At 36.5% G+C, this 27,813-nt stretch overlaps 1 protein-coding gene across 1 annotated transcript in view; it reads right to left on the bottom strand.

Moving 5' to 3' along the window:
- Window positions 1–27,813, bottom strand: part of UBE3C (ubiquitin protein ligase E3C) — a 72,577-nt gene that overhangs the window by 20,836 nt on the left and 23,928 nt on the right. The window contains exons 11-18 of the mRNA XM_005480413.4: window positions 20,347–20,433; window positions 19,562–19,719; window positions 18,775–19,007; window positions 14,940–15,044; window positions 13,803–13,890; window positions 10,467–10,564; window positions 7,156–7,288; window positions 6,119–6,366 (exon numbers count right to left, since the gene is read on the bottom strand). Of these exons, the coding sequence (XP_005480470.1) occupies window positions 6,119–6,366; window positions 7,156–7,288; window positions 10,467–10,564; window positions 13,803–13,890; window positions 14,940–15,044; window positions 18,775–19,007; window positions 19,562–19,719; window positions 20,347–20,433 (1,150 nt within the window). The remainder of the gene's footprint in view (window positions 1–6,118; window positions 6,367–7,155; window positions 7,289–10,466; window positions 10,565–13,802; window positions 13,891–14,939; window positions 15,045–18,774; window positions 19,008–19,561; window positions 19,720–20,346; window positions 20,434–27,813) is intronic.

The following is a 27,813-nucleotide window of genomic DNA, read 5'->3' as shown; positions in this document are numbered from 1 at the left end:
TTAATTTTTAATTTAAAAATAGAAAGTCATGCTAATATTTTTATTCTAGGAATTTAGGATGTCTTTAATAACATTAATGTTTATTACTAAAACAGAGTGCTTCAGAAATGCCAGCACGTGCAGAAAACTACCATTTCATCAGCTTGATACTTTCTTTCTCATTTAATAGGAACAGTTATCTCTGTAACTTATGCCATAAATATGACATAAATTGCTATCAATGTCATTTTGGGGTTTTTGAATGATGAGAGAGGAAAGCACTGTGGATACCTGTGGATGCACTGGATAACTGATAGTTATCATTCATTACTGAAGTTCAGTAAAGGCTTAATAGATTTTTCTTGTCTCCAATTTAAACATAATTTAGGAAGAACTTGAAGATAAAAGGAAAACTTCTCCTTATTTAAGCTTAATCTTCTGACATACTGAAACACTTAATACTATCTAACTAACCTCTGGATATGCTTCTAAGATAAATCTGTATTTTAATAGCAGTGAAACAAGTAATTTCTAAAGTTCAAGCCAATTTAAGAATTTCAGTAAATATTCCAAACCTAATTGATTGAAATGGATGTAGGTGTTCCCAACTGTGAAAAAAGATCAGGATACCATTACCACACACTCTAACTGTTTATTTATTCCCTGTCCAGGAACCTGATTTAGAGGCAATAAAATGCAATCAGTACACAAACCAGAAGCAGGAATCATCTGCTAATGGAACTTTTAATTGAGGAGTGACCACTGACATGAGGTAATTCTTTCCATGCAGAACTCCTTGCAGAGACCTCTATGCACTTTATCACAGTAAACAATCACTAACATATGCATTAAAGAAAATTTAAATACATTATGACCCAATAAATATCACAATCCATCAATAAACACTTTTCCTCCCTAAAGATTTAGAGTTAAAATACCACATTTCAGTAGTCTTTTAGCACTAGACATATATTTACAGGGTTACTACTAACATAGCTATTTGTAATCAAAAGATAATTGGTTTTGTTAAATGCACCAGCACACAAAGGAATTGTCAAGCTGAAGAACTGTGTCAGAAAGTAGATTCAAATTAGTTTACATCTGCATTCATAAATCATGAAATAGCTCCCATAAGGTACCAATTCTGCTCTCTCAGGATTGTGTTTCTGCACTGTAGGTATATCAAAGGACCATGCTACTTTCCATGGTGAATTCCTGTTTTGATTCCATATCAGATGATTCAGGATTTTCTGAGGCAAATGATCATCAGCTAACTTGCTCTTAAGTAAAATGCTGAAGCTACAAAGTCATGTGAGAGCTAATTGAAATTAATAAAACCAAGAGTTTAATCAATTACCTCCTCTGCATCAGTATCACCAATCCCATACCTACCATTCCAGGTACCAGTAATACCAATTGTGGCTGCAGAACAAACTAATTAAGGGTGTACTGACTTAAATCAAGCCTAAGAGGGTCTAATTAAGATAACAATAAGAAAATTGAAATAGGAGGCTAAAAATCAGAAGGAAAAAACCACCACCCTCCAAGTCAGAGTGGCAGTGCAATGCTTGACACCAAACAATCCAGTATATGAAAGCCAGTTCTCATTGTAGTTTTCTTGCTTTGTTTTCTTTCCACAAGCTTTTGGTGCATGAATGGCACTCAAGTATGTTATTAGAAGCATCTCCTTGAGTGTTTTAATTCCATACATGCAGCTTATTTATAATTAAAGAGTTTAGGATCTGATGCAGATCTTGCTGTGGGAAGACTCCCCTGAATCAATATTTGGATAAGGCATGAGAATGATTAAAAACTACTTTAGTTTTTGTGCAGAATGGATTCTACAGACACTGCTCAGCTCAGAATTGAACCTTCCACAGAGGCACAATATTCAAAGTTACAAACAGTAACCATAAGGCATCCTCTCTAATACAAAGAAGAATAATCTAATCAAAAATTAGGTCCCATTCATTAATTTGTAGTGTAATAAAATCTTTATTTGATTTACTATTACTCTTCTAAAGCTTCATTTTACTCAAGGACTTAGCACGTATCTATTTTTTTCAATTACATATATTTAGTAACATTTAGATGTGTGCAAAGAGCAGTCTGTTAGATCTTAAATCAGTAAACTACAAAAACTCATACAAAAATAAGCAACTTTGGCTTTCATCAATATAATATCCACAAGTCCATGCAAATTACTGACCTCCTATATGCCATTAAATATTAAAGATCAAATATCAAAACCAAGATTGTATCCACCATCAAAATAATGCTAAAATTTAAAATGAACATGTTAGTTTTTCCTCAATCCTTGCTGCTTCTTCTATGAAACTTCTTTACTGGGTTCCACAAAAGAAGGACTCAGTTCAAAAACAACTCAAAAGACATTCTGTTCTCCATATTGCTTTCCCAATCACTTAAGGCAGAAGTTGGGTCTTGGCAAAACAAATCTAAATCTTTTCAGAAAACCTTAGTGTCTCCCAAGGACTGCAGATTCTATTGTTTAGAAAAGGGGACTTAACATTTTATTTCAAAAATAGATGTTCTTCAGCAACATGAATGTGTGACTCACAAGTGCTATTTAATATTCTGGAATAAGAGAGGAGGTAGAATTCAGTAAATTCAAAGGCACTGAGTGTATAATACAAAAATCTCTACTGTCAGAGTCACTCTGCTTAACATGCAAAGACAGTCATGGTAAAACAAAATAAATGCAAGAACTAGCAGGTTTATGTCAAAAAGGAAGAAGAGAAAACCATAAAAATTATCATACTAATCTATCTATGGATTTCCTGACATATTCTTAAACTAATGCAGATACTTCATGAAATTTAAGTAAATTATCCTAAGAATTAGCAGCTTGATGTCAAAGAATTCTAAATGCAAATAATGTCCTTTTCCACAACATCTGTCACAGTAACATCACTGAATAAATGCAAATGTAAACTGGAAATGGAAAAGTATGTTTGGGAGTTTAGGTCAGAACATGGTGAAGCTCAGATTTTAATTCACTGTTCTTCTGCCTGGACACTGTTTCTGCCTGAATGGTTAACCAGTGTTTCCCTCTGCTCAGGTTTGCAGCAGACAACTCAAGAACCACCATGGAGAAAACCCTTATTTAATATTCTCAGGTGTTGCTTCCAAATTTTCTTGCTTCGTTGCTTCTTGGCAACCTGTCAAAAAAGCACCTTTGTGCTCTCCTGTACCAACTCCACTACACCCCAAACCTGCAGCAGCAGAGTCTGCACATGGGGAGATTTTTAGTGCAGCCAGAACAACAACTACTGCATGTGGAAAGGAAGTGGAACCAAACCAGGAGCCTGCCCACAGCCCAAAACTACCAAGAGAGCAACAGGATCACATCCATCCTTCTGGGACACCACTTGGGACAGGAAGACTTGACTTTACAGAGAGGACAACAAAGAGGATTTGGGGTTAGAACTCCCCTGCCTGGACACTCAGGCAAAGCCTGGGGCTCAGTCCCAGCTGTGCTTCCAGTGGGCAACAGAGAGGTTCAAGCCTGCAACCCCTCTGGCTGTAGGAGACTCTCACTGTGCGCAGCAAACTGAGCTTTAACTTTTAAGGAAGAGACAGGAAAATGCCTAAAAGGCACCAGTGTTAAGGTAATATTTACATTTCAGAGTAAAGTCACTGACAGTTGAGAAATGTAAACTTTGCAAGTGTTTGAGTAGCTGCTGTTTAAGCAAACTTATTTCTGTTTTTTTTTAAAGGATGATTTCAGACAACATATGCAATTACATGATCACAAAGTATTATTTCCACAAGACCTTTTGCTCATCCAGTGACTACAAAAGCTGCATGAACATTTTTTACACAGATTTTAATTTCTTCATTAACTAGAAAGATACCCCAAAGTCAGTAATTTATTCAGCATTAAAATTATTTCTATTTTCAGATATACCATTTCTCAAGATCTGTTTTATATTTTAAGATGTTTCTGCTTCTGAACTGACCAATGAACAAAGAAGATGCCACGCTGTTAGAAACCTCCTGAGGAGAAGAAAAACTGAATTAGGTATAACTTCATGGTGCTGAAAGTTAAATGCATTTGGATATTAGCATGAAGTGGTTACCAAGAGACAGAGAATTTCTATAAATTATTATATTTTAATGTATTTGCTTTCTGATAACATTGAAGCCTCTTACGTGAGAGTTTTTGGTGGCAGCACTCTTTGCACACTGATTTCCACAAATAAGAAATTGCTGTGGATGCCTCATTGCTTCCGCTGCATTCTATCTACTTTGTTTGCAAAGGGGCTTTTAATAATTCCCTATTGCTCACAAATAGCCCTGTGCAAAGCATAAAATGGACACATTTTTGAAAATGGATGAGTGGGTATTCAATCACCTAACCAAGATCACAATACCAGCAGGTTTGGAATATGATGGTCGTGCCTTATCTTTCTGTTTAATTCATCAAGTCTCTGAACACACCACTAAAAAGGTGTCTGTGCACATGGGCAAGGGTAATTATTAAGTAGCACTGTCAGTTCTTACCTTATCTACACATACTGCAAATACAAAAACAATTTATGCTTTCAGAGTGTTAAATAATAGATTTTCTGATTAAAAAAAAAACAAAAAACTCTACTTGTAGCACTCTGTGAGATAAAACACATTTTGCAACTTCTCTCTCTATGCTAATATCTGAAATTCAGTCACAGAAGGCAATGTATTGTTTTGACAGAAGAAACTGAAGACTCAAAATTATTATTTTTTTTTTTTAAATAATGCTTCAAACTTTCCCTGACAGATGAGCCCTTCCTAGATATACACAGAACACTTTTGGGTTGAAGTAACCCCCTAAACAATACCACAAGCATTTGTTTTCCCACTCCAAAAATTTACACATGCAGAAAGAAAATGAAGCTTGAATATGTAGTATCAGACATAATTACCAACTGTTGTCTTAGTACTGAATCCATCTTGCAACAGGAGTGAGAACATCAGTCAAAGATTATTTATTGAAATGGCTGGTTTGTAATTTCATTGTTTAGGAGATTTGGATATGGCAGTAGCTGGGATGCATTAGCAGGGTATTTGCTTACAAAGAAGCAGTTTGATCTAAATCACTTGACTGGCAACTCCCAAGCACAGCACTGGTTCAACAATTCACTGTTTGCCAACAACATCCCTTGAAACCACTTCCAGCTATACCACAAAGACATCAAAAACCTCATTGAAAGGCAGTAGCAAGATTTTAGCCCCCAAAATACTGCAGACAATTAAATGGGACTTCTACATCTTAAATACCTTCAGTATTAGACAGCTAAGTAGCATTTAATACTTTTTTTTTTCTGAAATGGAATTTGTATTCCAAATTTTGTTTCACAATTATTAGCTTTATAAAAATTATTTCGAGTACTTAGAATGAAATAGCCTCAGTTTTAAACCTGACCATAAAAGAAAATTGAATGTAATTAATGTTTGTAATGGTTTCTGTCTTTGTTCTTCTCCCTCCATTTTTCATCTAGCTCAACGAGCATCTATTAGCCCTTGAACACTCATATCACCGAATTATCAAGCACTAAAACTCAAGAAGTATGCAAAATGTACAAGACCCCAAACAGAATATGTGAAAAGTAATTTGCACGTGCCTCTTAAGTATTTTAAATGCTGATGGCAAATTTTAAATGCTATCAAAAATGGTATACCTCATACAACTAGTAACTTTAAAACATTCATTTCATGTATTCCAAATTATGGAAATGTAACTGCAGTCATAGTCCTAAAAGTTCCAGGTTGAAAATCACTATATGCAGAGTAGAGCTGGTGAATTCAATCAACTTAACCTTAAGCATGAGGATATACACAGAAGCACACATATGTAAACTTCACCATCCTGCAGCAGGCCTAGATACAGTTTATTAATTATTGTTACCTAACTCAACTGGCAGTCAGGATAACACAAATTTCCTGTACTTCCCAAATATATAATTTATTAAAATCAACCAGAAATTTAGTAGTAACACTCATACCCAATAACTGAAAGTTACTCTCTCTCAAGTCTGGGAAAAATCTTTGTTTTTTCCCATTCCCTCTTATTAGAAAAACCCATTACTGCATAATTTCAGTAGTGCTATAGCTTTGTATTCCAGACCACTAGTTTTACCTTTCCAAGCATTCTCCCAAGGAAGTAGTAATGTCGGGCGTAGGAGTCTCCAACCAGCATCTGTGCAGCAGGGTTAGGGTAAAGCAGCCCCTCATTGGTGGTCTTAAAAAAACCCTGGTTGGGGTTAAATCCTGATTTGAGGAGTTCATTCAGAAATTCTCTGAAAATTCCACCACCATCAATGCCAGCTTCATCAAGACCGTGTGCATTAAGCAAGTGAACACGAATGCGCTTTTTTAGGTCAGGTTCTGCAGGGAAAGCAGAGACAAACTCAAATGCAATTGTCTGCTTCAGTTTTGTATGGATAAAACCACATGTACTACACACACAAACTATTTATGTTAGCATAAAATTTGAGCTAGTAAACAGTAGCAAAACTATTACTGGCTTGACTTTTGGAATATTCAGTTTGTGAAACGCTCATTTTGTAGAAAAGATATCATCTTAAGAGTCATCAAAAAAAGAAGAGGATAATACCATAGGTAGGGGAAGAAAAAAAAATCCTACAAAATAGGATTTTTTTACAAAATCCTAAAAGAGACCAAGGAATAACTTGAAAATTTTATTTATATAAAATATTGTGAGCACAAGATCACAGATTCATACAAACATGTGATTTAATTCAATGTAGTAAAATTTACAGTACTACATCCCATCATTAAAAAGAGCCCTGCACTATTATCAGACACATTGTACCAAGCAAATCCTGTTCAGTCCATATGTATTTCTCAGCCAAGACTAACAAAGCAGATAATATCTAATGAATTATATAGAAAAATATACAAATTACAATTATTTGGACAAGCAAATGGGAAGAAAAGCACCATAAGAAGAGGGTGTAAAGAGATCATTTGGACTGCAATGATCAGAAAGAATATGGGTGAGAATTACTTCTGTAAAAACAAGGAAATTTAACTTTTAAGAACTTTCACATCTCAGAGCTGATACACCTACAGCATACCAGTCCAATAAGCAAACATGGAACTACATAATAAGAACAATAAAGTGTTGTAACAAACTGATAACTGCAAACCTACCATTCTCAGGAGAAAGTTTATCATAAGCATCCTCATAAATATAATTTCTTCTGATAGTGACATTAATTCCATCCAAAAATGGCCCATCTCCTTGAACTTCCTGTTTATCAGCATAGATCAATCTTTGAAAAATCTGTTTAAATGAGTGAAAAGAGCAATCATGTCATTGTGCAGATCTAAATATTCAATAAGAGATGGTCATTTATTACTGTTACTGTCCTTTGAGCTGCCTCTGGCACTCACTTTCAAGTTATTTATCTACTCTCTCATTGAGCTGCAGAAACTTAATACACAACCAATGGAAGAGGAGGAGGGGGACAGAAATGCAAAGAACTTTTCTGTGCTAAAATAACATCCTCAGGTTTTTCTACATTAAGAGGCACATATACAGACACTGTGCCAGTGCTTCCAGTTTCCTCTCCCTGACTTTTAGAGTTCTGAAATGCAAAGTACTCAAAAACAAATTTAAAAAGTCCCACAAGTATTTCACACAGAAGTTATTCTAAATACTGGTAAATAATTTTTTGTTGCTGTTTGCGATGGTCAGGAACATTCTCAGTAATAAGAAAATAGGTACCAGTTCCCCTTGTATAAGCAGTGAACAAATAATTCAGATTAAAATCATGGATATTACCACCATATTTAAAAAAAAAAAGAACCAGAGCATCATAAAAATTCAAAACAATTATGCCAGGTGAAGCACAAATTGAATTTCACACTGTCCATTTTCAAGTCTTCACAAGAGGAAACTGCTCCCCTGAAAAGTAACTACAGCTCACTGTGTTTCTATACCAGGATGTAGCATGGGAGGGGGTTGCCTAATGTAAAATAATATTCCCTCTATCCATCAAGTGTAGGATTACTATATTCTCTCTTGCCATCATTCCCATATTCAATAAATACTACAGCATATTTCCCAAGGGATATAATCTCCCAGTAATATGTCAGACCATTTTTTAATTCAGAACATTAAGTAACAGTCTGCAGGAATTTTTAAAAACAAAAAAGTGACCATGAAAGAGAAAATCTGACCACAGCAAACAAAGGTAGAGTAAGGTCTCAAATCTACTGTTTTTATGTGCAATTGTTGCTAGTGGAGAAGACGTTTTCCAACCAGGAAGATTACAGTACAGACAAAGCAGGAATCTTTCCTAAGGTACACAGCAGGAAAACAAAAGAAAATAGTCCTAAGCTGCAGAAAGAGAAACAAGGGATGGGCATAAAGAAAAAAGTTCATAATGGGAGGGATTAGGCATTGGAAAAGGTTACATGAGAGTTTGTGAAATCTCCATTTCTGGGGAGAGTCAAAACTCATCTGGACAAGTCCTTGTGCATGCTGACCCAAGTCTGAAGTTATTCTTGTGTGAGGAAGGATGTGGACTAGAGAACCTCCAGAGGTCCCTTCTGGCCTTAATTTTTCTACAGTTTTATAACATCCAGACATGTAGTCACAAGCAACTTTTTTTATGTACAGAGCATGAGAATATGCTTCTCCTTCCTGAAGCAGCCCTAGATACAGCTTATTAATTATTGTTACTCTAGATAGAAAAAATCACCTGGTATTACATCTCACAGAAAAACTCATTTTGGTACTGACTCCCTACACAACCCAATGTTCATGGATGTTAGTCCTGAAAATGAGAACTCCAATGCACAACTGAAGCATCTGCAATGACTTCAGAGAGAGAAAAACAAGCAAGGCTGACTGAAGCACACACCATGGAAGCAGCATCACCAGAGGCAAACTGACCAAAGTATGGCCTAAGAAGGTGACAGCCAAGGCACTGCTACAAATTGGATTCATTTCCTCCCACAGACTGAAGGGTGCACCTTAATGTGCCTTAAGGTTGAATGGGAAAACACTCCCTGGGGCCAGAAAGCTCCAGAGCCTACCATGGAACTGGACTCTGCAAACGCTGGTTAGAGCATCTGTCATCTGGTGAGTCAAGGCAAAAGTGGCATGAGAAGTCAGAAAATGAAAGGGCACATGGAAATGCCCCACTGAGCTTATCACTTTAAATTACAGAGCAATAGATAGCAACTGACCAAAAGGGGGAAAAAAACCCCCTTATTATGGCCATGGTATTTTCTTCCCTTATTGCAACTTGCTCTGTAGAGGCACCGGCAGACTCCAAGGAATGCTGACTCCCACTGTTACACAAAAAGGACTGTACACACTTGTTCCAAAACACAGTGTAACAGCATCTCCTCTCTGAACTATAGAGCTTTATCCTCATCTCCAAGCTCTCATGCCATTGTTACTTCAGTTTTTGTGATAAAAGCACACAAGGTTCTATGAATTCCAATTCCAAAAGAAGCTTTATGAATTCCAAAAACATAACATGTATGCATCTCAACACAGCTTTAAGAATTCCAGAGGCTAGAAGGCAGTGACTAAGTCATGATACAGAGACCCCTGCTCGAGATCAGTTCCTATCATTCCCTGTAATCCTGGTGTGCCATTGCCATACAGTAATAAGATGTTTTGTTGGAACAACTGTTTCATAGAAGCCTGAGAAAAAAATCACACATTTTCTACCAAAGTTGCCTCTGTGTTTTGACAAATAAAGACTGACTTTCCCTATTGAATTACTCTTAATTCCTTTGATGGTGTCTTTAAAAGTAACATTTCCAAGAAAATTTAGGGAGCAGTTTTGAAATAATTAATATTTTTGAAAACTAAGCCAGTTTTAAAAAAATATGCTTAACAGAAAAAAAAGCTTTAAGAATATTAATGATGCAAACTGAAATAGATAATAGAACTAACAATTACATCTATAAAATCTCAAAACCATTCATAAGCAAATCCAATCAATCAAGTACAAGAATCTTGCAAGTTTCAAGTATACACTCTAGTAAAGTTCAGCTACTCAGCTATGAATGCAGGAACTCAATCTGTAGGTGTTGATTTCCCAGAATGGAGATCCACGATCTCATGTGGGGCACAGCTGAGTCCCCAGCTGTGGCCCTGCACTCTGGCACAGCACACACCGGCCGGGGCTGTGCCACCACAAGAGGGTGCCACAAGGTAGAGCCATCTCTGAGCCAGGACTGCAAACTGCTCTCAGCTGCCTCAGAATAAATGTTCCTAACTTTAATGCAAATATTATTAAGGGCAACATAAGCAGGAAAGTAAAAGAAAAGTCAGTAACTTCAAATGTTCAGCTGCTGCATGAGTACTGCAGAAAAACAGAGCAGAGTGCCATATCCTTCTGTAGGGAATCCATCCAGTTTCTACTTCACTAAGTGCTCTTTTTACACTTACTCAAAACAAAAAACACCAATTGCATATTAAATTAGAAATTAGGTACCTTTACTCTTTCTTCAAAAGGAACTACAAAAGGTAGCTCTGTCAGAATTGCAAGTTGTCGTTCTTCAGATACAGAAAGAGGTGCTGGCTCCAAACCCACTTAAAACAGAAATAATAATTTTTAAAATTTTGGAAAGAACATTTTTTTAAAACAATTTCTTTTGTATCAAGTGACTCAATCTACTTTGTATAAAAACACATACATTAAAATAGTTTATTTACTACATACTCACTCAAAGCCTTACCTTTCCTTAAACATTAGTTGCTACAGGCAAACTGAAATATAAGTAGTGAAAATATACAAAACCAAAATGCATATAAAAATATGTACTTCTGTACCTCTATTTTTATTCAGAAAAAAAATCTCCTTATTGACATTTAAGCTTAGGAAAAAATGCATGACAGAAGACAATTAGTAACTGATGATTTAGAATTTTCATTGCAGGAATAGACAATATTCCTATTCTCATGTCCAGAATAGTTTACAGTTACTGTGCTTTCAACTACATATTTTAATTTCAATCAAGTCATTTTTGGTAAAAACTTTAAGAATTAAACCAAATCTAAGGAAACCAACAGAAAGATAACTTTTATTTCAGTGAGTTTTCTCCCCTAACAGTAAAGTCACAGAGACCACATTAAATCCCAGTGACTGCAGAAACAAGGAAAACATCATCACGAACGTGTATAATGTATTTAAGACAAAAATCTTGGAGAAGAATCCAAGAAGCCACAGCAGAGAGACTCATTCATGCAGTTCCCAAACTACTGTGCAGCTCCTTTAAACTCACAGGGTATTTCTAGGAAACAACTGAACTTTTGGTGATGCACAGTAGAAATGACAATCCTGCTCTAACTTTATGGGAGGAAACTCAGCTGGTGAGCACATACCTGACTGTAAATTAATTAAGTGCAGTCAGTATTGCTCACTGATGAGCCACTGTGGCCAAAGGTCCACCTGACTCCAGTCTACAGAGGTAACAACACCCACAGTTCCTTGCTTGTTTCATTCTCATGTTTAATAATCACCTCTGAAAAACGACTGCAGTCTGAACACATAGAGTGCATTACAAAATAAGTAAATGCTTCATGTCACTACCCTGTCTGTAAGTTTTTAATTACAGTTTCAAGGTTTTTTCTTTGGCTTCTACCCATGGTGACAAGCATCTTCTGCAATCTTCTGGACTGAACACTTCAATGTTCTTTTTTATTTCTTTTTTATATCCTCAAAGCACGTGAAGTAGGGATATTTTAAGGACCAATTTAATAGGATATGACCCTAAACATCACTAATCTTGATATATATTCATTGGGAGCAGGTTTCAACATTGCAAGCCTTTGGAATTTCTGACAAAATGCTGATTTGTGATTATCTTTAGTTTACTTAGTAAACATTTTTAATTAAAGTCAATGTATGAAGCCTATTAAGCTAACAGTTAAAATCATTTTAAATGAAAAGTGCATGTACAGCAAAGGTAAACTACTACATGACTTCGACAGTTCAATTATTTCAGTCAATTAGTCAATTTTATCTGCATTTCTCCATCACAGCTTCTTTCTTTAGAGAGAAATATGGGATGGAGTCATCAATACAGAGGGCATTTAGAACTCACAAGTCTGCCATTTAAGTAAATGAAAAAGTACAAATAAACATGGCCATATGTGATTCAGCAGTACTTTCATGCTAATTGGCTTTAACCCATATGGAGTCAAGAGGGATTTAACAAGTCATGTGCACAAGGTTACCTGCTTGTTTTCACACATTCATGTTGGCTGCACTCTCTTTTTAGCCTGACTTTGTATGAAAACAAGGTTTACATGAACACACTGTGCCATCTTTCCTCCAACACACCTCTTGAGGTCATCAGCTGAACTTCAACTTTGACAGAGAATAGGAAATTCGAAAATACCAAATACTGTGAAAATTTTCACAGGCCAGAGAGGAGAAATTCCTTCAGCAACAGCCAGGAGAGCAGTGCTCAGTGTGCCAGCCAGGAAAAGGAGGGCACACAGCTGCTCACACCTGCACAGCACAGGCATTCCTCATCCCCCAAGTGCCCACAGCAGGAGAGGCATGAAATGGAGAGAAGTGGAGGCAGCTGGAGAAGGAAAACCTCAATGTAGTGTAGGTGTGAGGGCAAGGAGAGCAGGAGAATGTGGAAGTGATAAATGTGGAATAGGTCTGGCAGTGGAGAACATCCAGACAGTATAAACAGCTGTGGAGAGTCATGCAGGTCAGTGAAAGAAACAAGGATTGCTGATGTGGAGAAGCAGTGACTTCCAAAGAAAGAAACCAACTGGAAAAATATATAATCAATAATTCTCAGCAGTACTTGAAGTGAGCCAACTAGTTATTATCTGGCAACTACACTAATAAGGTAATCAAAATTAACTTTTACCATTGTAGCTACTCAAATAAAAATTATCACTAGAAGTCTTAAGGCTTCCACCCTGGCCAAAGCTCTTAATTCTGTACAACCCTACAGCAGCATTCAAAGGCTACAGTCCCTCCATGATCTACTGGATCTGGCTAAACTAACTCAAGCAGATTGCATCATCCTGAAAGAGAGCAAGGACTCTTGCAGATGAATCATTTTGCTGCTTAAAGGCCCCATTTTAAATTCATTATTAATTCTGCACAAGTGCCAGTGATTTAATGATTATTTTATCTGATCACAGAGAGGTAAAATTCTAGAATAGTGAAGCTGAAAAGGTGTGAAAAGCTGGAAGAAACCGACTGTCTAAATGAGAAAGCATACTGGAACAATCTGGTGTAAATTTACCCTGATTGCTAAATTTGTCCCATTCTCTAATCTTTCTCTGCAAGCTCCATAAAATCCTGGTATTTTGACTACTTCAGAGGTTTACATTTCTGCCTTATCTAATTAGACACAATATTTATAAACAGGAATTAATGTTTACCATACAAAGCCTGTTTGTTGCAGTTTAATACAGAACAAAAATACTTCTTTAGAGTATACAGTAAAAGCAAGATCTCAATGCTTTACATCTTCTGTACAATTCAACTGCCTTTTATACAAATTAATACATTATTTTAAGAACACATCATTTCTCCACCTCATCAATGCCAGTGGTAGCTTGGGCAAAGAAATTATTAAATTAAATAACATTACATGTTATAAAGATTTACACACATACATACAAGTACACAATTTTAAAAACTATCTTAACCAAAATTATGAAAGATTGTCTTGCTTTTGGTTAGCAAGATTTTGCTACAAAATACTCAACTGCATTCTAGAGAAGACATTTCTTTGCATAAGGCAATCTCTTATTTTGACTTAGCAAAGCTGCAATTGCATGGACAGTGTCTTACCATCCAGAGTGGACTGCAGGGGTCCTATTCTCCCCATCCTCCTGACTCTCCACACGTGTCTGGCCGATGGCACGTACAGCTGTGTGACCTCACAAATGAACAGGATTTCACAGTTAAACAGGACTAATTACACATCATCATTTACTGCTGCAGACTAAATACACAAAGCTGTCACATGCAGGAGTGTGTCTGAATGCCTCAATTCACAGAATTCACAGAATCACACAGAAGAGATCTTAAAGATCGTTGAGTCCAATCCAGTCCCAACACCTCAATTAACCCTGGCACCCAGTGCCACATCCAGGCTTTGTTAAACATACCCAGGATGGGGACTCCACCACCTCCCTGGGCAGCCATTCCAGAACTTTATCACTCTTTCCATAAAAACCTTTTTCCAACCTATATTTCCCTTGACACATCTTGAGACATCTTCATTTCTGCTGATCCCTCCTTACACTTGTGCCTTACAGGAGGTGCTGCACAATTAACAACAGTACAATATAAATGCCCTGTATTTAAAAATATCACACAATGTTACATTCAGTTCTGGTATTTAGGACACTAGAGAAGCCAAATTTGAAGTTTGAGATATCAAATATTCTGTTTATTTCGCACTGAGCATGTGTCATGATTCACAGGAATCTAGTCCACAGCAGGTATTATCTTTTTCTTTTGCACACACATACTCACTTTTTGAGATCAATGTCCTTTTTTTCAAAAGCTCTTAGAAAAATAAAGTCATTTCTAGGTGAGGTAAGTACAGAAAATGCTGCTGAATTTTCTTTTATTTTAGAAGAGAATTTTCCCCACTATAGAGCAATTATTTAATTTAGCATTTTTACTATGAGAAGATGCAACTATGCGCTACCAGATTCCCCCTTCTCCTCTGCTATAAATGCAATGTTTACACTCTTGCACTGTGGGGCAAGTTCCCCTTTACTGATTGGAAATGTGCTTTAACATACAAGTTTCTTAACAGAGGCAAGACTCTTACATTAGAGAAAAGCAACGTTATTCCACATTTTAAACCATACAATCTGTGCAACAGCAACATCACCAATACTGTCAGGAATCAAACACCTGACCATTGAAAATTTGGCACCAGCAGGGCTTTGTGGAAAAGGACATGACTCTTACCTTATCTGCTTTAATGTTTTCTTGTTCTGACAGCCAGTGATTTGGTGGACAGAAATTTCTCCTTGTATCTCTAGATTTCAACATTTTCACTAAGTTTGTGATGACCTAGGTGTCAGAAACACACACATTCAGAATACACTAAGCATTGTGAATGAAATTAAATAATTCACAAAGCAAAAGTTTTTTTTTTTTAATCAGTAACATATAAAATTGCCATTTATTTTTTTAACTCACAAAAACTTGCTGTTAGAGTTAAATTAAGTAATGAAATTAAGTAATCATGGTTCACCTGCAAGACATCAAAAAACTTGGCTTATCAACATGTCATTCCAAAATCTAGGAACTAGCACTACATAGGATTTAGCAGTACTGCACACCTGAAGTGCTGCATGCCAGTTCAAGGAAGCCCAAACAAATCATTATCAACATTAAACACCTTATTTAAAGAAAATAACACCAAATCAAGTATCCAATGATTTGTATATAATGTATATTAGGTATGTATATAATGTTCTTTTATCTTCCTAGCAAAATTGAGAGGCTGAGAAAAATTGTTATCATGGCATCTTTGCAATTTTAGTGTTTTTCCTGGCCATTTTCTCCAATCCAGAAAAAAAAAAGTAAAAAGTAGAGAAACCAAGCTAACAAATTCTCCACCTCAAGCAGAGCTGCCATACTCAGCTGCATGCCTTCTGTCCAAAGCTGAATCAAGTTCACCCACCACTACATAAAACATAATTAAGTGGAATCAATACAACAGTAAATTACTAAGCTAAAAAGACATTATCACTGCTACAATGATCAGCCATCTGTTTGGCAAACTCAAAGTACAGCACTTGAAAAATGAGTAAGAAAAGTGTACACAGGGTTTTTCATAGAAATAATCTTGCTAAATACAGTCTTAATAGACAGGTGCCAACAGTACCAAAGTTCAATGGGCCTTCCAAAGGATTCTGGGTCTAGATGCTACACAAAAGAGCTTTTAACATCCAGTTTCTAAGGTAATGTCTTTATTCAAGACAGAACAAAGAATGCTATTAAGTGAACTGTCTGATTGCACGGGAATTTTCATCACCTTTCCCTTATAAAATTCAGTGCAGGTTACACAAATCACTGAAGCTCTCGGATCCCATTATCACTAAGTGAGGCAAATGTTTTTTAAAATGAAAATAAAATCAGAAAAGACTATCTGAAAACACATTATTTTACAAGCAGCTAAAGAAACCTTAAAGGAAGCTGAATCAGATCAGGTGAAATTGGAGTTTCTCCTGCAGAATGTATTGGTACTGAGAACACCAACCCAGCTGCCACGCCAACTCAGCATTCCTTTGTAAAACTTTTCCTAAGTATGTATTCCAAGGAAAGGGAAGATGTACTGCAATAAAAATATTAAAATGGAGATTTCTTTCCAATAAAGTATCTAGTGCAAGCAGCATTTAAAACTAAAATTCAGCAAAATTACAAACTTGATTTCACAGGATTAACTCAAGATGGTGAAATAATTCTTCTGTTTAACAAAGTTATGAGTATATGAAAACGGATTTAAGATTTTCTATGGAATCTGTATAGTTGACTATACTATCATTCTACCAAGCCAAAAATGGAGGATTCTGTAGAATGAAGACATTTTCACATGTAAATCTTACCAAAGACCTCCAATCTGTTAGCAAATATGCACATCATTATCAGCAGCCTCACTGTTTTCAGATTTACCATTATATAATATATTAAATAATAATAATAAACATATATATTTATATAAAATTTAATTCACTTCATATATACACATATGTATTTTATTAGACACCAGAGGTATTGAAAATACACAAAAGAAGTAAGGAGTTAGAAGAAAAAAGAGAAATTAAAAGCACAGATAAGGAAGGAATGTGCTTTTTTCTACCAGCAGCTTGCAAAAGCTTTAGCAAAGATAAATCCCATATATTTGATATATATTTGACACAGTTAAAAGAAAGAAAAAGCAGTTTCTACTTGAATTTATAATTAATTACTTTAGCTTTGTTTTAATGATTTGGAAGAAGGTACTGCTGCCTGCTTACTGGCAGGAAGCAATTTTCTGAAGCTGCTGTCAGGAAAGACTCAGAGCTATACACAGGAGTCTTCCTGGCGACATTACCTTTAGCCATGTTCAGTTTTTATCTGTAACAACAAACATGCTTCTGAAGAAGCACACAAGGGAAGCTTTGCTATTATATTCTTTTTTGGGGTAGAACTGGAGCCTTCCAGATACCCTCAAGATTTGTATTTCCAGTTCAGCTGATGCAAGACAACTCTGGCTCCTGAACATAATAAGAGTACACCCAGTTTTGACAGTTCCACTACAAGTTTAATTTCAGACTGCCAAAGTGGGACAAAGTAAATCAGAACTTTACAGCTCTCTGAATGACAGCAAAATGTGATCAAATTCACCTGAAATCCACCAACTTACACAAAGATTGATTAAGCATAACAAACTAAAGCAAACAAAAAGGAGGCATGATACAAACTGCATGCATAAAAATACCCCTGGTCTGACATCTTTCTCAGAAAAAAACACATATTGGGGGTTTCATTAGTGACCTTTAAATCAAAAGTTTATTTGGCAATTTAAAGACAAGTAATTAAATTACATTGTGCAAACACATATTAGATCAATCTGTGCAAATTACAGATTCAGTGGTGCATTAGGACTGTATTCAATGCAATCAAAACATTATCAGTTACCCTCACTGCTATTAATGCTTATGCTCATAAGTGAAATGTGTTGTAAAATCAGGCAGAATAGGCTGGATAGAGGCTACCTTAGACTTGTAGAATGAATAAGCATTCCTTAATTAGCCCATCAGGTTAAGTGCAAGCCTTAATGGGCCTTTCCTAAAGTCTAGCATGACATCTTTCTCCAAACATGGCCAAGAAGAAAGTTCCATTAGCAATATTAATACAAGCTTAGTTGATCATTTTCATTCAATTAACTTCTTTCAATTAAATAGATAGCTTGACAAAAGCAGTGATAAAAGACCTGAAGGGACAGCTGATGACTCGAACTGAACATTAGTGTGCGAGAGGTCGCCAGTATTAAACAGACTGTAAATCTAGCATTCAATTTGGAAAATGCATTTCTTCTGCTCCCACTTCTTTAATGAGCAATTTTAGCTGACTAGATGTGTTTGCTGCAGAATTTTCATGACAAGTCAAGCACTCCTTTTTCTCAGCAACAGTTATATGAGAAGTTTTTTTCTGCTAACGTTTTCAGCTTCTCTTAACTCATGTCTTAGCTAGGATGCCACGGATAAAACCAGCAGGAAAACACTGGTAGATACCCAGAAAGAACATACATTAAATTCATATTTGCTAAGCCAGATTCACCTTCCCTTTAGTGCTCCAGCAAACCCAAAATGAGGAATACCCACAGGTTCTAGGAGATTACAAAGAATCCAATACAACACAGTACCAGTATAGTGAAGTCTCTAATACAGAAGTACCTGAGTAATCATTAGATTTTGTTAGAATTTCACACCTATACAAAGTTATGACAACATGCTTAAGCACCTTGGTTAAAGGGAGTCCAAGTTAAACCCCATATTTTACACAGTAACTGTTTCATAAACAAGACAAGCAAGAAGAAAATTAAGAGTTGACAGAAGGAAAAAAAAAATTGTTATAGTTATCAGAATTAAATTACTTGAAGTTTAGCATATATGCCAAACAGCAATCTTCCCAAATCCATATTCCTTGTTGCAACAGCAATAAAATTACATTTAAAAAAATCTAATTTCATATCTTCAGCAGAATCATTACAATTTTATGCAGCTACGTTCTGAAAATTGCCAGAATTTACCTTGAATAACTGAATCCACCTTTTCTGTTCTGTCTGTATGCATTGCTGCATTTCTGTGTTTTTTGTCACTCCAACACTTTGAAATGCTGCAATATATTCCTCCCGAACCTCGGGCTTGGTTTCTGGGTAAGCCAGCTTGATGATTCCCAGACAGGCATCTCGAAGGCAGCGGGACAGTATTACAAGCTCTTCTAGTGTAAAAGGCATCATTGATGATTGTCTTTGACCTACAACTACATGAAACACAAGCTTAAGTTTCCTTAAATTACTTTTAAAAACCCTAATTATTTAATTCAACTTTAATATTCACACATATAATCTAAATGGAGAGAAAAAAAATCACCCAAAAAAAAGATTGAGTAAACATTTAGAAAGGAGATCAAATATTATTATTGTGTGTAATCACAACTATTTTAATTACAATATCACCTTGATCTCTCTTATGATTCCTGCCATGTTAAATTTATACATTAAACTACAGGTTCAGTCCAGAAGAAGTTCACTCTCTTCACTAACTCATTAAAAATTATCATGATTAAGAACCTCCATATCAGACCCTGTGTAAAGCTAGGGTTCCCAAGGTGCAGCCCATTAATTTTTCTCTCTTTTTTCTAAGTGCAATCACCATAAAAGAGCCAGCTGACAGCTGAGTGCTCAGGGGACCATCAGCAAGCCAGGCCAGAAGATCCTTCCTCCCAGATGTCAGCAAATCATTGCCCAGGGAGCTCCCAAGCCCCACACAAAAACATTTTACAAAGCACTGCTATTGAGCATGTTTGAAACTCACCTTCTATTGGGTCACCAAAGAATTCATTATCATGAATAGAAATAAGTGAGTGACTAAACAAAGAACTGAAAAGGTAGAAGAGAGGGATAATTCGGCTGGAGTCCTCTAAGGACATTGGAGAGCCTCTTGAAATCACTTGAAGGAGTGGCACCATGGACCTTAAAATACAAAATGCAGTGCAGAAGAGAGGGTTAGTAAAATACTCTATGACAGTACTACCTTCAGCATGCTGGTAAAATAATATGGTAGTAGCTCCAACAGCAATACAACAATGGTGTTTTCAGTTAAATAATTATTGTTTCCAATTCCTGGAAAATACAGTTACTCTTCACAAGTTCTTGTCACTGGTACCTCAGTGTCTGCATGGCAAATAAACCTGGGCATTAACTAATACAGACTGTAGATACTTAGGAGTCACAAAGCAAAGAGAATAATCCTCTGCATGTCAGCACTGAACACACCTGTACTGCCTCAGCTCCCAGGAAAGTGCTTCTGCCACCATCTATGGACTAGTCAGAGCATGTGAGATAAAACTCACACACTGGGCATGAACCACCTGGAGCTTCAGTGTTTGCTCCACTGATGCTTGTAAGCACTGCAAGAACTACCAAATATTCAATTCATTTTAAATAAGTATTTTTTTAATTCTGTCCGATTTCCAAGATTTTGCTCAGTTTTATGAAATCACAGGAGGTAAGTCACCATATCTCTAACTGTCCCATTTCCTCTTCACTAGATATTCTACTTTAACAAAGAATCAGCTCCAGAGATGGTACAATACATACCCTGTAATCATCCGTGTAGTCATTGAAGATATCAAATACCAAAGATGCCTCAGGAATCTGGCATTAAAGGCTAAACTATAAAGAAGCCTGCAAAAAAAAAAAGTTAAATTAATTGGGTCATCCAAAATACTCAAAATTCACAAAACACAAATGTTTCTATAAGAACTTTCCAGTCAAGCCTTTTTCAGAAATTAACAACTTAAATTTACTTTTTCCACATGAAAGGTCTTATTCTGATCAAACATGGTAAAAACCCCAAAAGCTGACAATCGAGTATATAAAATCTTATATCAAAAATAACAATTTTCATTATCTCAGCAACAAACCACACAATATAAATAACAGTTTTCATTATTTCAGCAACAAACCCTACAATATAAACCCACATTTCCAGTCTTTTGCTGAATTCAACATATATTAACATGAATCACTGAATTAATGATCTGAGACCTTTTAAATTCTAATACAGGAAGTTACACTAAACTAGTTAATAGGTCACTTCTGTGGTTCTTCTGACAGTAACAAACATAGCAATTTTTCACAGAAGGTAGACTAAAATACCTTCATTTATGTCAGAACTACAGCAGCTTTACTGATATACTCAGCTTGGCAGAGAGAAATTGAACACCAGTGGAACAATGTCAGGACTGCTACATGTGCACTAATCCACCTGAAAACTGAAAATTGCTTATTATTTGAAAATTTCTTATTAGTTTGTAAATGTGTAATTTCACAAGCCAGTTATACACAGGACTGACTTTAACCACATTACTTAAGACATGATTACACTATCAAAAACTTCTTATAGAAAAGAGAAATAAAAAGCTTCTTAAAACTAAAAAGTCATCCCTAGCACATTTTCTTCCCCTCATAGGAAACAACAAATGAGACAAAATCATTTGAAACAATGTCTTCTAAGAACCAAACCAGATTTCACTGACCAAACAGTCATTTTTTCAGCTATCCAAGAACAACATTCAGTTAATTTTTCTAGATGCTACTTCCCTAGGTCTCCTCATTCCTACGAGGGAGTAAGTAAAAGAAATACTGGGATCAACGTCTCTCAGTAGCCAAGAGTTTTGCAACATCAAAATTCTCTTGTGACCAGGCATAAAAGAGATGGGAGCAGGCAGGGGAGGCTATCTGCTGCCACAAAACAAAGTATTATTGTGGACCACATGGAAATAAATATTTGCCAGATGGCAAAAGGAAAAGAAGCCCACATTTCATTCGAGAAAAAAAGTAAAATATCATTAAAGGTTTTAAAACATTGGAGAATGGTTTAACTCCCACACAAGAACACCTACACACCCTCTCACAAACCCCTGAGCTGGCTGCTCCTGCTGCCTTCCCACAGCTCAACCCTGAGCTGGTGCCTTCCTCGGGCTCCCAGCTCACCTGCAGCCCCCAGGCTGCACACACAGACCGGGGAGGCAGCAGCAGGAGGCAGCAGAACTCACTGAGCACACAGGAGCCTTTCATACCTACAGGGAATTCTGGAAATACACTAGGGCCACGCAGGAAGATGGGAAATGAAACAAGCAGCCTTGAGTTTGCACTGTGCCTCTTTGAATTTTAAATGCATAGATCATTACATTTAAAAAGAGTTGGGAGCTTCACGGATTTCAAAGAAATTGCACATTGGGAACATTACCAAGTCCAAGTCAAATTTGAAGCAACTGCAGCTGATGCCAGTTTAAGATATGCTTTGCTGTTACATTAAATTCTACTCTGTGTTTTTTTCAAAAAAATTCAACCTCAATTTGATACATGAGAATTCCATTCCCTTCTAAAGTCACATTATTTTGACATTTGGCAAAAATTATGCATTAACATGTAAGGACAGCCTTATCATACCCAGCTAATTTAGAATAAGGATTTGTATTTTACTGTTTAAATATCTGTATGATAGCTCAGATGTCTTGGTTTCCGAAATGAGAAATTTCCACAGTGACCTTCAGTTTTCAGCCTCACATTTAAAATGAAAAGTAATTTGGCACCTTGCCTTCAGGTCTCACACAGCTTCCAAGTAAAAACTTGTTAATTTCTCAATCATCCCTGGAAATTATGTACCAGTTTGAGCAGAAATGAACAAACATTATGGACAATGAACCTATCATAATGTAATTCATTTTTTCATTCTAGCAATATTCAGCAGTAATGAAGGGGAAAAAAGGACAAACCTTAAGAGCTTATAATAATAACCTTTGCCTAAGTTTTAGCCATTTTTATTCCATATCCGTGATTCAGGCAGTCAATTGTAGCAACTACTCTGTTTCATGGCTCAGATCCAGAAATGCTGAATTAATTCCACTTTCACATTTCCCTTTCCTGAAAATCTGGTTAAGTACAAAAATGCACATTAGGTAGAAGATGGCACCAACAGCCTGTTTCATTAATATGAAATAACTGTAACTATGAAGCAAATGAATTCATCTGCTCTAAAGCTTCCATTCTAAAGTTTCTGTGCTGTGACCAGAAAACAAACACAGAACTGGAAATTGAACACAGAATGGTGAATTGGGCTGTGTGTTTAAAGAGATTTGCATTGCTAGATTCACCTGAAATTTAATCCATTGCAAAAGTAAAGATGGCAGAAAAATCCAACTACCTTCCCACTCCAAGTACAGAAACTGGCTTTCAAAGTTCAAAATGACAATTGTAACCAAAAAATACAAAAAAGAAACCCACCACAAAATGCAAGGATGACTTTGGGAAGTTGTAGCTACACAAAATCAGTTATAATAAAGTTTCAAAATTTTTGGTTTCACACTGACAAAAAAAAAGCACTGTGAAAAGCAAAAAATGGCTAAGTTATAAAAAAATCTTGGAGAATCAAAATAGGTCAAAATCTACCTTATTTGATCTTTTTCCTTGGCAGATAAAAGATGTTCCCCTGTTTAAAAACAGCCTTTCTAAGTAGAGCTACATTAAAATGACACAGTGCAAAAATTCCTGATAAACTGCAAAAGAGTACAGGCATGGCTCATACACCCTGAGGAAAAAGCCTTAGGAATTCACAAAGTTTCAAGATCAGCTAATATGTATATATATATCTGGTTTTGAGTGTCAAACAGTCTTGACCACTTTTTCCTTTAAAGAAAAAAAAAAACAGAAAAAGAACTAGAAATAAAAAATATTACAGGCATTTTGATTTTTATGTTAAATTATAAAATCTAACTCGGGTTTCATTTTCAATATTTGCACTATTCTAAAAAAAACTGAAGCAGCTAAAGTTTAAATTCCTCATATCTGGAGGTTTTGCATTTTCTTGAAAATCTCACTGAATGCCACCAACTTCTTCATTATGAGATCATTATACATGTTTTATGTAATGGATTCATTAATAGATTTTCTGTAAAGTCCAATATTAAGATTTAGCACAACTGTTTGGAAGAAAGAAACATTTCTCTGCTACCAGAAAGGATAAACTTTTTTCAAGTGCAAAAACACGCACTGCCTCAACCTCAGGCTGTGATAGAGTTAAATTCACTTTAGTGATTCCTGTTAAGTATCAATTTTAATCATACCAAATTAAATTATCTGTTCCCAAAAGTAAGTACATAACGATCATTTATTTAGACCCTTGTTTCTCTCTCTAGGTATCTAATTGTCCACAAAGGCCACATGATTTATGTCTACTTGCCAGATTAGCATTTTGGGCACCTCTGGTTTAAAAAAAGTGTCAAATTCCTCCTGTGCAATGGGACAGATTAAATGACCCATTAAGCTTAATTTAGCTGAGGCACCACTACAAGTTAATTAGTTAAAGGCAAGATTTTCAGTCTAGGTCATAAATTGGGCTCAGTTTCCCACTGAGACCATTTAAGTTAATGAAGAGAATACAGCAGAATGAGAGGAGCTCATACAGCCTGCGACAGGTCACTGCTGCTGGGGCAGAGATTACAGAATCACAGAATCACAGAAATTCTAGGTTGGAAGAGACCTTTAAGATCATCGAGTCCAACCCATGTTCTAAAACCTCAACTAGATCATGGCACCAAGTGCCTCATCCAGTCTTTTTTTAAACTCTTCGAGGGATGGTGACTCCACCACCGCCCTGGGTAGATGATTCCAGTATTTGACCACTCTTTCTGTAAAACACTTCCTCCTTAATTCCAGCCTGTATCTCCCTTGGCGCAGCTTGAGACTGTGTCCTCTTGTTCTGTCTGTTGTTGCCCAGAGAAAGAGACTGACCCCCAGCTCACCACAGTCACCCTTCAGGAAGTTGAAGAGAGTGATAAGGTCATCCCTGAGTCTCCTTTTCTCCAGGCTGAACAACCCCAGCTCCCTCAGTCGTTCCTCATATGGCTTCTGTTCCAAGCCCTTCACCAGCCTCGTTGCTCTCCTTTGGACACGCTCAAGCATCTCAACGTCCCTCCTAAAGTGAGGGGCCCAGAACTGGATGCAATACTCCAGGTGAGGCCTCACCAGTGCTGAGTACAGGGGCAGAATGACCTCCCTGTTCCTGCTGGCCACACTGTTCCTGATACTGGCCAGGATGCCATTGGCCTTCTTGGCCACCTGGGCACACTGCTGGCTCATGTTCAGCTGCTGTGAACCAGCACCCCCAGGTCCCTTTCCACCTGAGCACTGTCCAGCCACACAGTCCTAGCTTGTATCGTTGCAGGGGGTTATTGTGGACTCGGCACTTGGACTCAATGAACTTCATCCCATTCGATTCTGCCCATCCATCCAACCCTTCCAATTCTGTCACTGTTCAACTGAGAGGTGTCACAGGTATGACACAGCAGCACAGCCACTGCTAAATGCACTCTCCTGATCTTCAGGCTGCTTTATGCTTCTACCTCTATTTGTATTGGACCATGAACATACAGTAAAGCTTAAAAAAAGATTAAAATTGCAGATGCAATGATGTTGGCTTTAAGAAAAACACAGCAGTGTCAGAATGCTGCCTAAAGAATGACCATAACAGCCTGGATAAAGCCTGGGTATCTCAGCACACATGTGAGCACAGGCTGCTCACACCACAGCAGAGAAGGGCTGAGCCTCAGGCTGAGATGAGCAGCTGCAGTAATGGCAGCAGTGAGAACAGGGACTGTGCAGCTGTTACCCAAGGCACTGCACTCGGGGCACTGCTCAGGCCCCGACGTCCCAGCACAACCTCCACCACCATTTAACACCAGCTGGAATAAAGCTGAAGTCTAAGGTATTAAACTACACCCCAAAATATCTTACAGAAACACAACTTACTTATTTAAAGCATTGGTTTGATAAAAAAAGTCCTGCAAGTCTCTCCAGAAGAACTACAGTCCAAGAAAAAAAATTCTCTCCTTATTTTTTTTAGAAACAGTATTCAATAATATGTATCAACTTCATCCTGGAAAGATTAAAGCCTCATCCCTTTTGAAAACAAGCAGAACTCTTAATGGCTCCTTTACAATCAGGATTTTATTTTACACCTCTAATCCAGGTTACTGAACACAAGCTACATTTTTTTTTTGTATTTGTAGTTTTTACAGGTTTTTCTTGTATTGTGACCTTCTTTAAGTTGGCTTGAATGCATATTTCCAGAATTATTTCAGAATTCATCAAAATTCCTAATAAAAAACCCAAAGCAATGTGTTTTTTCAGTTATCCACCTCTGGATCCCACCACCCTGTCTACAGCATCAGAAAATCACTTCACAGGCTTGCTCCTTTCAAAACTACATTATACTTGTGGGCATCTTGTTTTGGACTTGGTCTCTGTTACAAAATCAAGGAAAACACTGAGTTGATTCAGCAACACCAATGTTCCTAACATCACACAATATCATCATCAGTCAAATTATAAAAGTATTGAGAAGCCTCAAGGAAAAAAAAAAGCATTCAGCAATAACAGTGACACAAGTCTATATTCTGAAATTCTCATCTTTGTCCAAGAAGGAAAAAAAACCTCAGAACTATTAAAACAATACTGAGATATTTGTCATTTGTTCCCTTCCATATCTTGTGTCGATCTTAGCTCAATCTTCCTGTTACTGAAAGATTATTTTCAATTATTACTGTATTTATTATCCCATTTTTCAGATTTGAAGCTTCTGTTTTTATAATTACTTTATAGCACAGATATACCATTAAATAAACTACAACTCCTATTTACAACTCCTATTTTAAACCCAGTATGATTTCAAACACGAAATAAAAGAGCACTATTGGCTCTTAGAATGTATTAAAAATAATTTCAGATAAATTATTTTTGCTTAACTATTTCTACATGGTTTTATTAAACAGATATACTTCACTCTGTATATTAAGTAAAAGTTGCAAAGCAAGGGCCGCATCTTTCAAAAGACTAGAATTACATTTGATAAAATTATTTCGGCATTAAAAAAAAATCACCAGACAAAAAAAGTGAAACAATGACAAAATGTCTTTCAATTATATTTTTAAATTCCACAAATAAGCATCATCTGTCCTTCAAAAAATACTCAAAAATTATGTTTAGAATAGCTACTGGGTAACCTAGGCCATGCCTAAAATGCACTGAGAGTAGGACAAAAGACTGACAGCTGCTGAATTGATGATCCCAGGCAAACTCAGCACTTACAGCTGACTTCTAAGTCAGAACCAGTAATTAAATGTCTACTTTAATTTACCAAATATCTGTGTAAATTAAGTTCATTTTGACCCCAATAGTAATTGCACTGGTATAATTGAGAGAAATCTTAGTATCTCCTACTCATTTCTAAAATTCAGCTATTCAAAAGTCACAATTTGTAAAATTATTTTCTACTAGAAGATGCTGAGTAGAGCTTTCATAATTCCTGGGTGTACCCAATGTGTAAATAGCTTGTTATCACAAATAATTGCCAAGACCCAACAGAGCTCTTCAGAGGAAATAGATGCCATACTCCTACAATTAAAGCTGGGTGACTTCTTTATTCCTTAAACACCCTTTTCCACACAGTTCACCAGCAAGCCCCCAGCCAAAGCAGTGATGCATTTAAGCTCAGTAATTACTATCCAAGGCAATGTACTACTTACAACAATAAAGCTGGCACACTAATTCAACTGCTGCTATGATCTTCAGGTCTCACATCCTGCTCTAATGCAATTAGTCTACAAAGAACTAATTACCCTAATCGAGCAATCACAGTTTCACTGACATCTCACTTCCTCTAGCAGCTATAAACACCATTGGGCTAAGATAGCACCTAATTAGTTTTCTGTATCACTGTTTACAATGCAGTTTGAATTATGTTTACAACATTCCCTAAATACTTACTTTACTACCAGCAACTACACAGGTACTCCAAACTACTTGCACCAGAACAGTGTTAATACTTATGGGTCTCAGTCTGACAATAAAAAGGTCAAAAATCTTCTCCCATTGCAAACCACAAATGTCAAAACAATCTTAGTAAAAGAATACTGCACAAATGAACATGTCCTTTATTTTCATCTCAGGTACCAAACCCTCCCCAAAACCCAGCAATTTTCAATAGTTAGGAATCAATTAATT

This window comes from Zonotrichia albicollis, chromosome 1, assembly GCF_047830755.1.
Source record: "Zonotrichia albicollis isolate bZonAlb1 chromosome 1, bZonAlb1.hap1, whole genome shotgun sequence".
NCBI lineage: Eukaryota > Metazoa > Chordata > Aves > Passeriformes > Passerellidae > Zonotrichia > Zonotrichia albicollis.
This window is presented reverse-complemented; position numbering and strand designations above follow the sequence as displayed.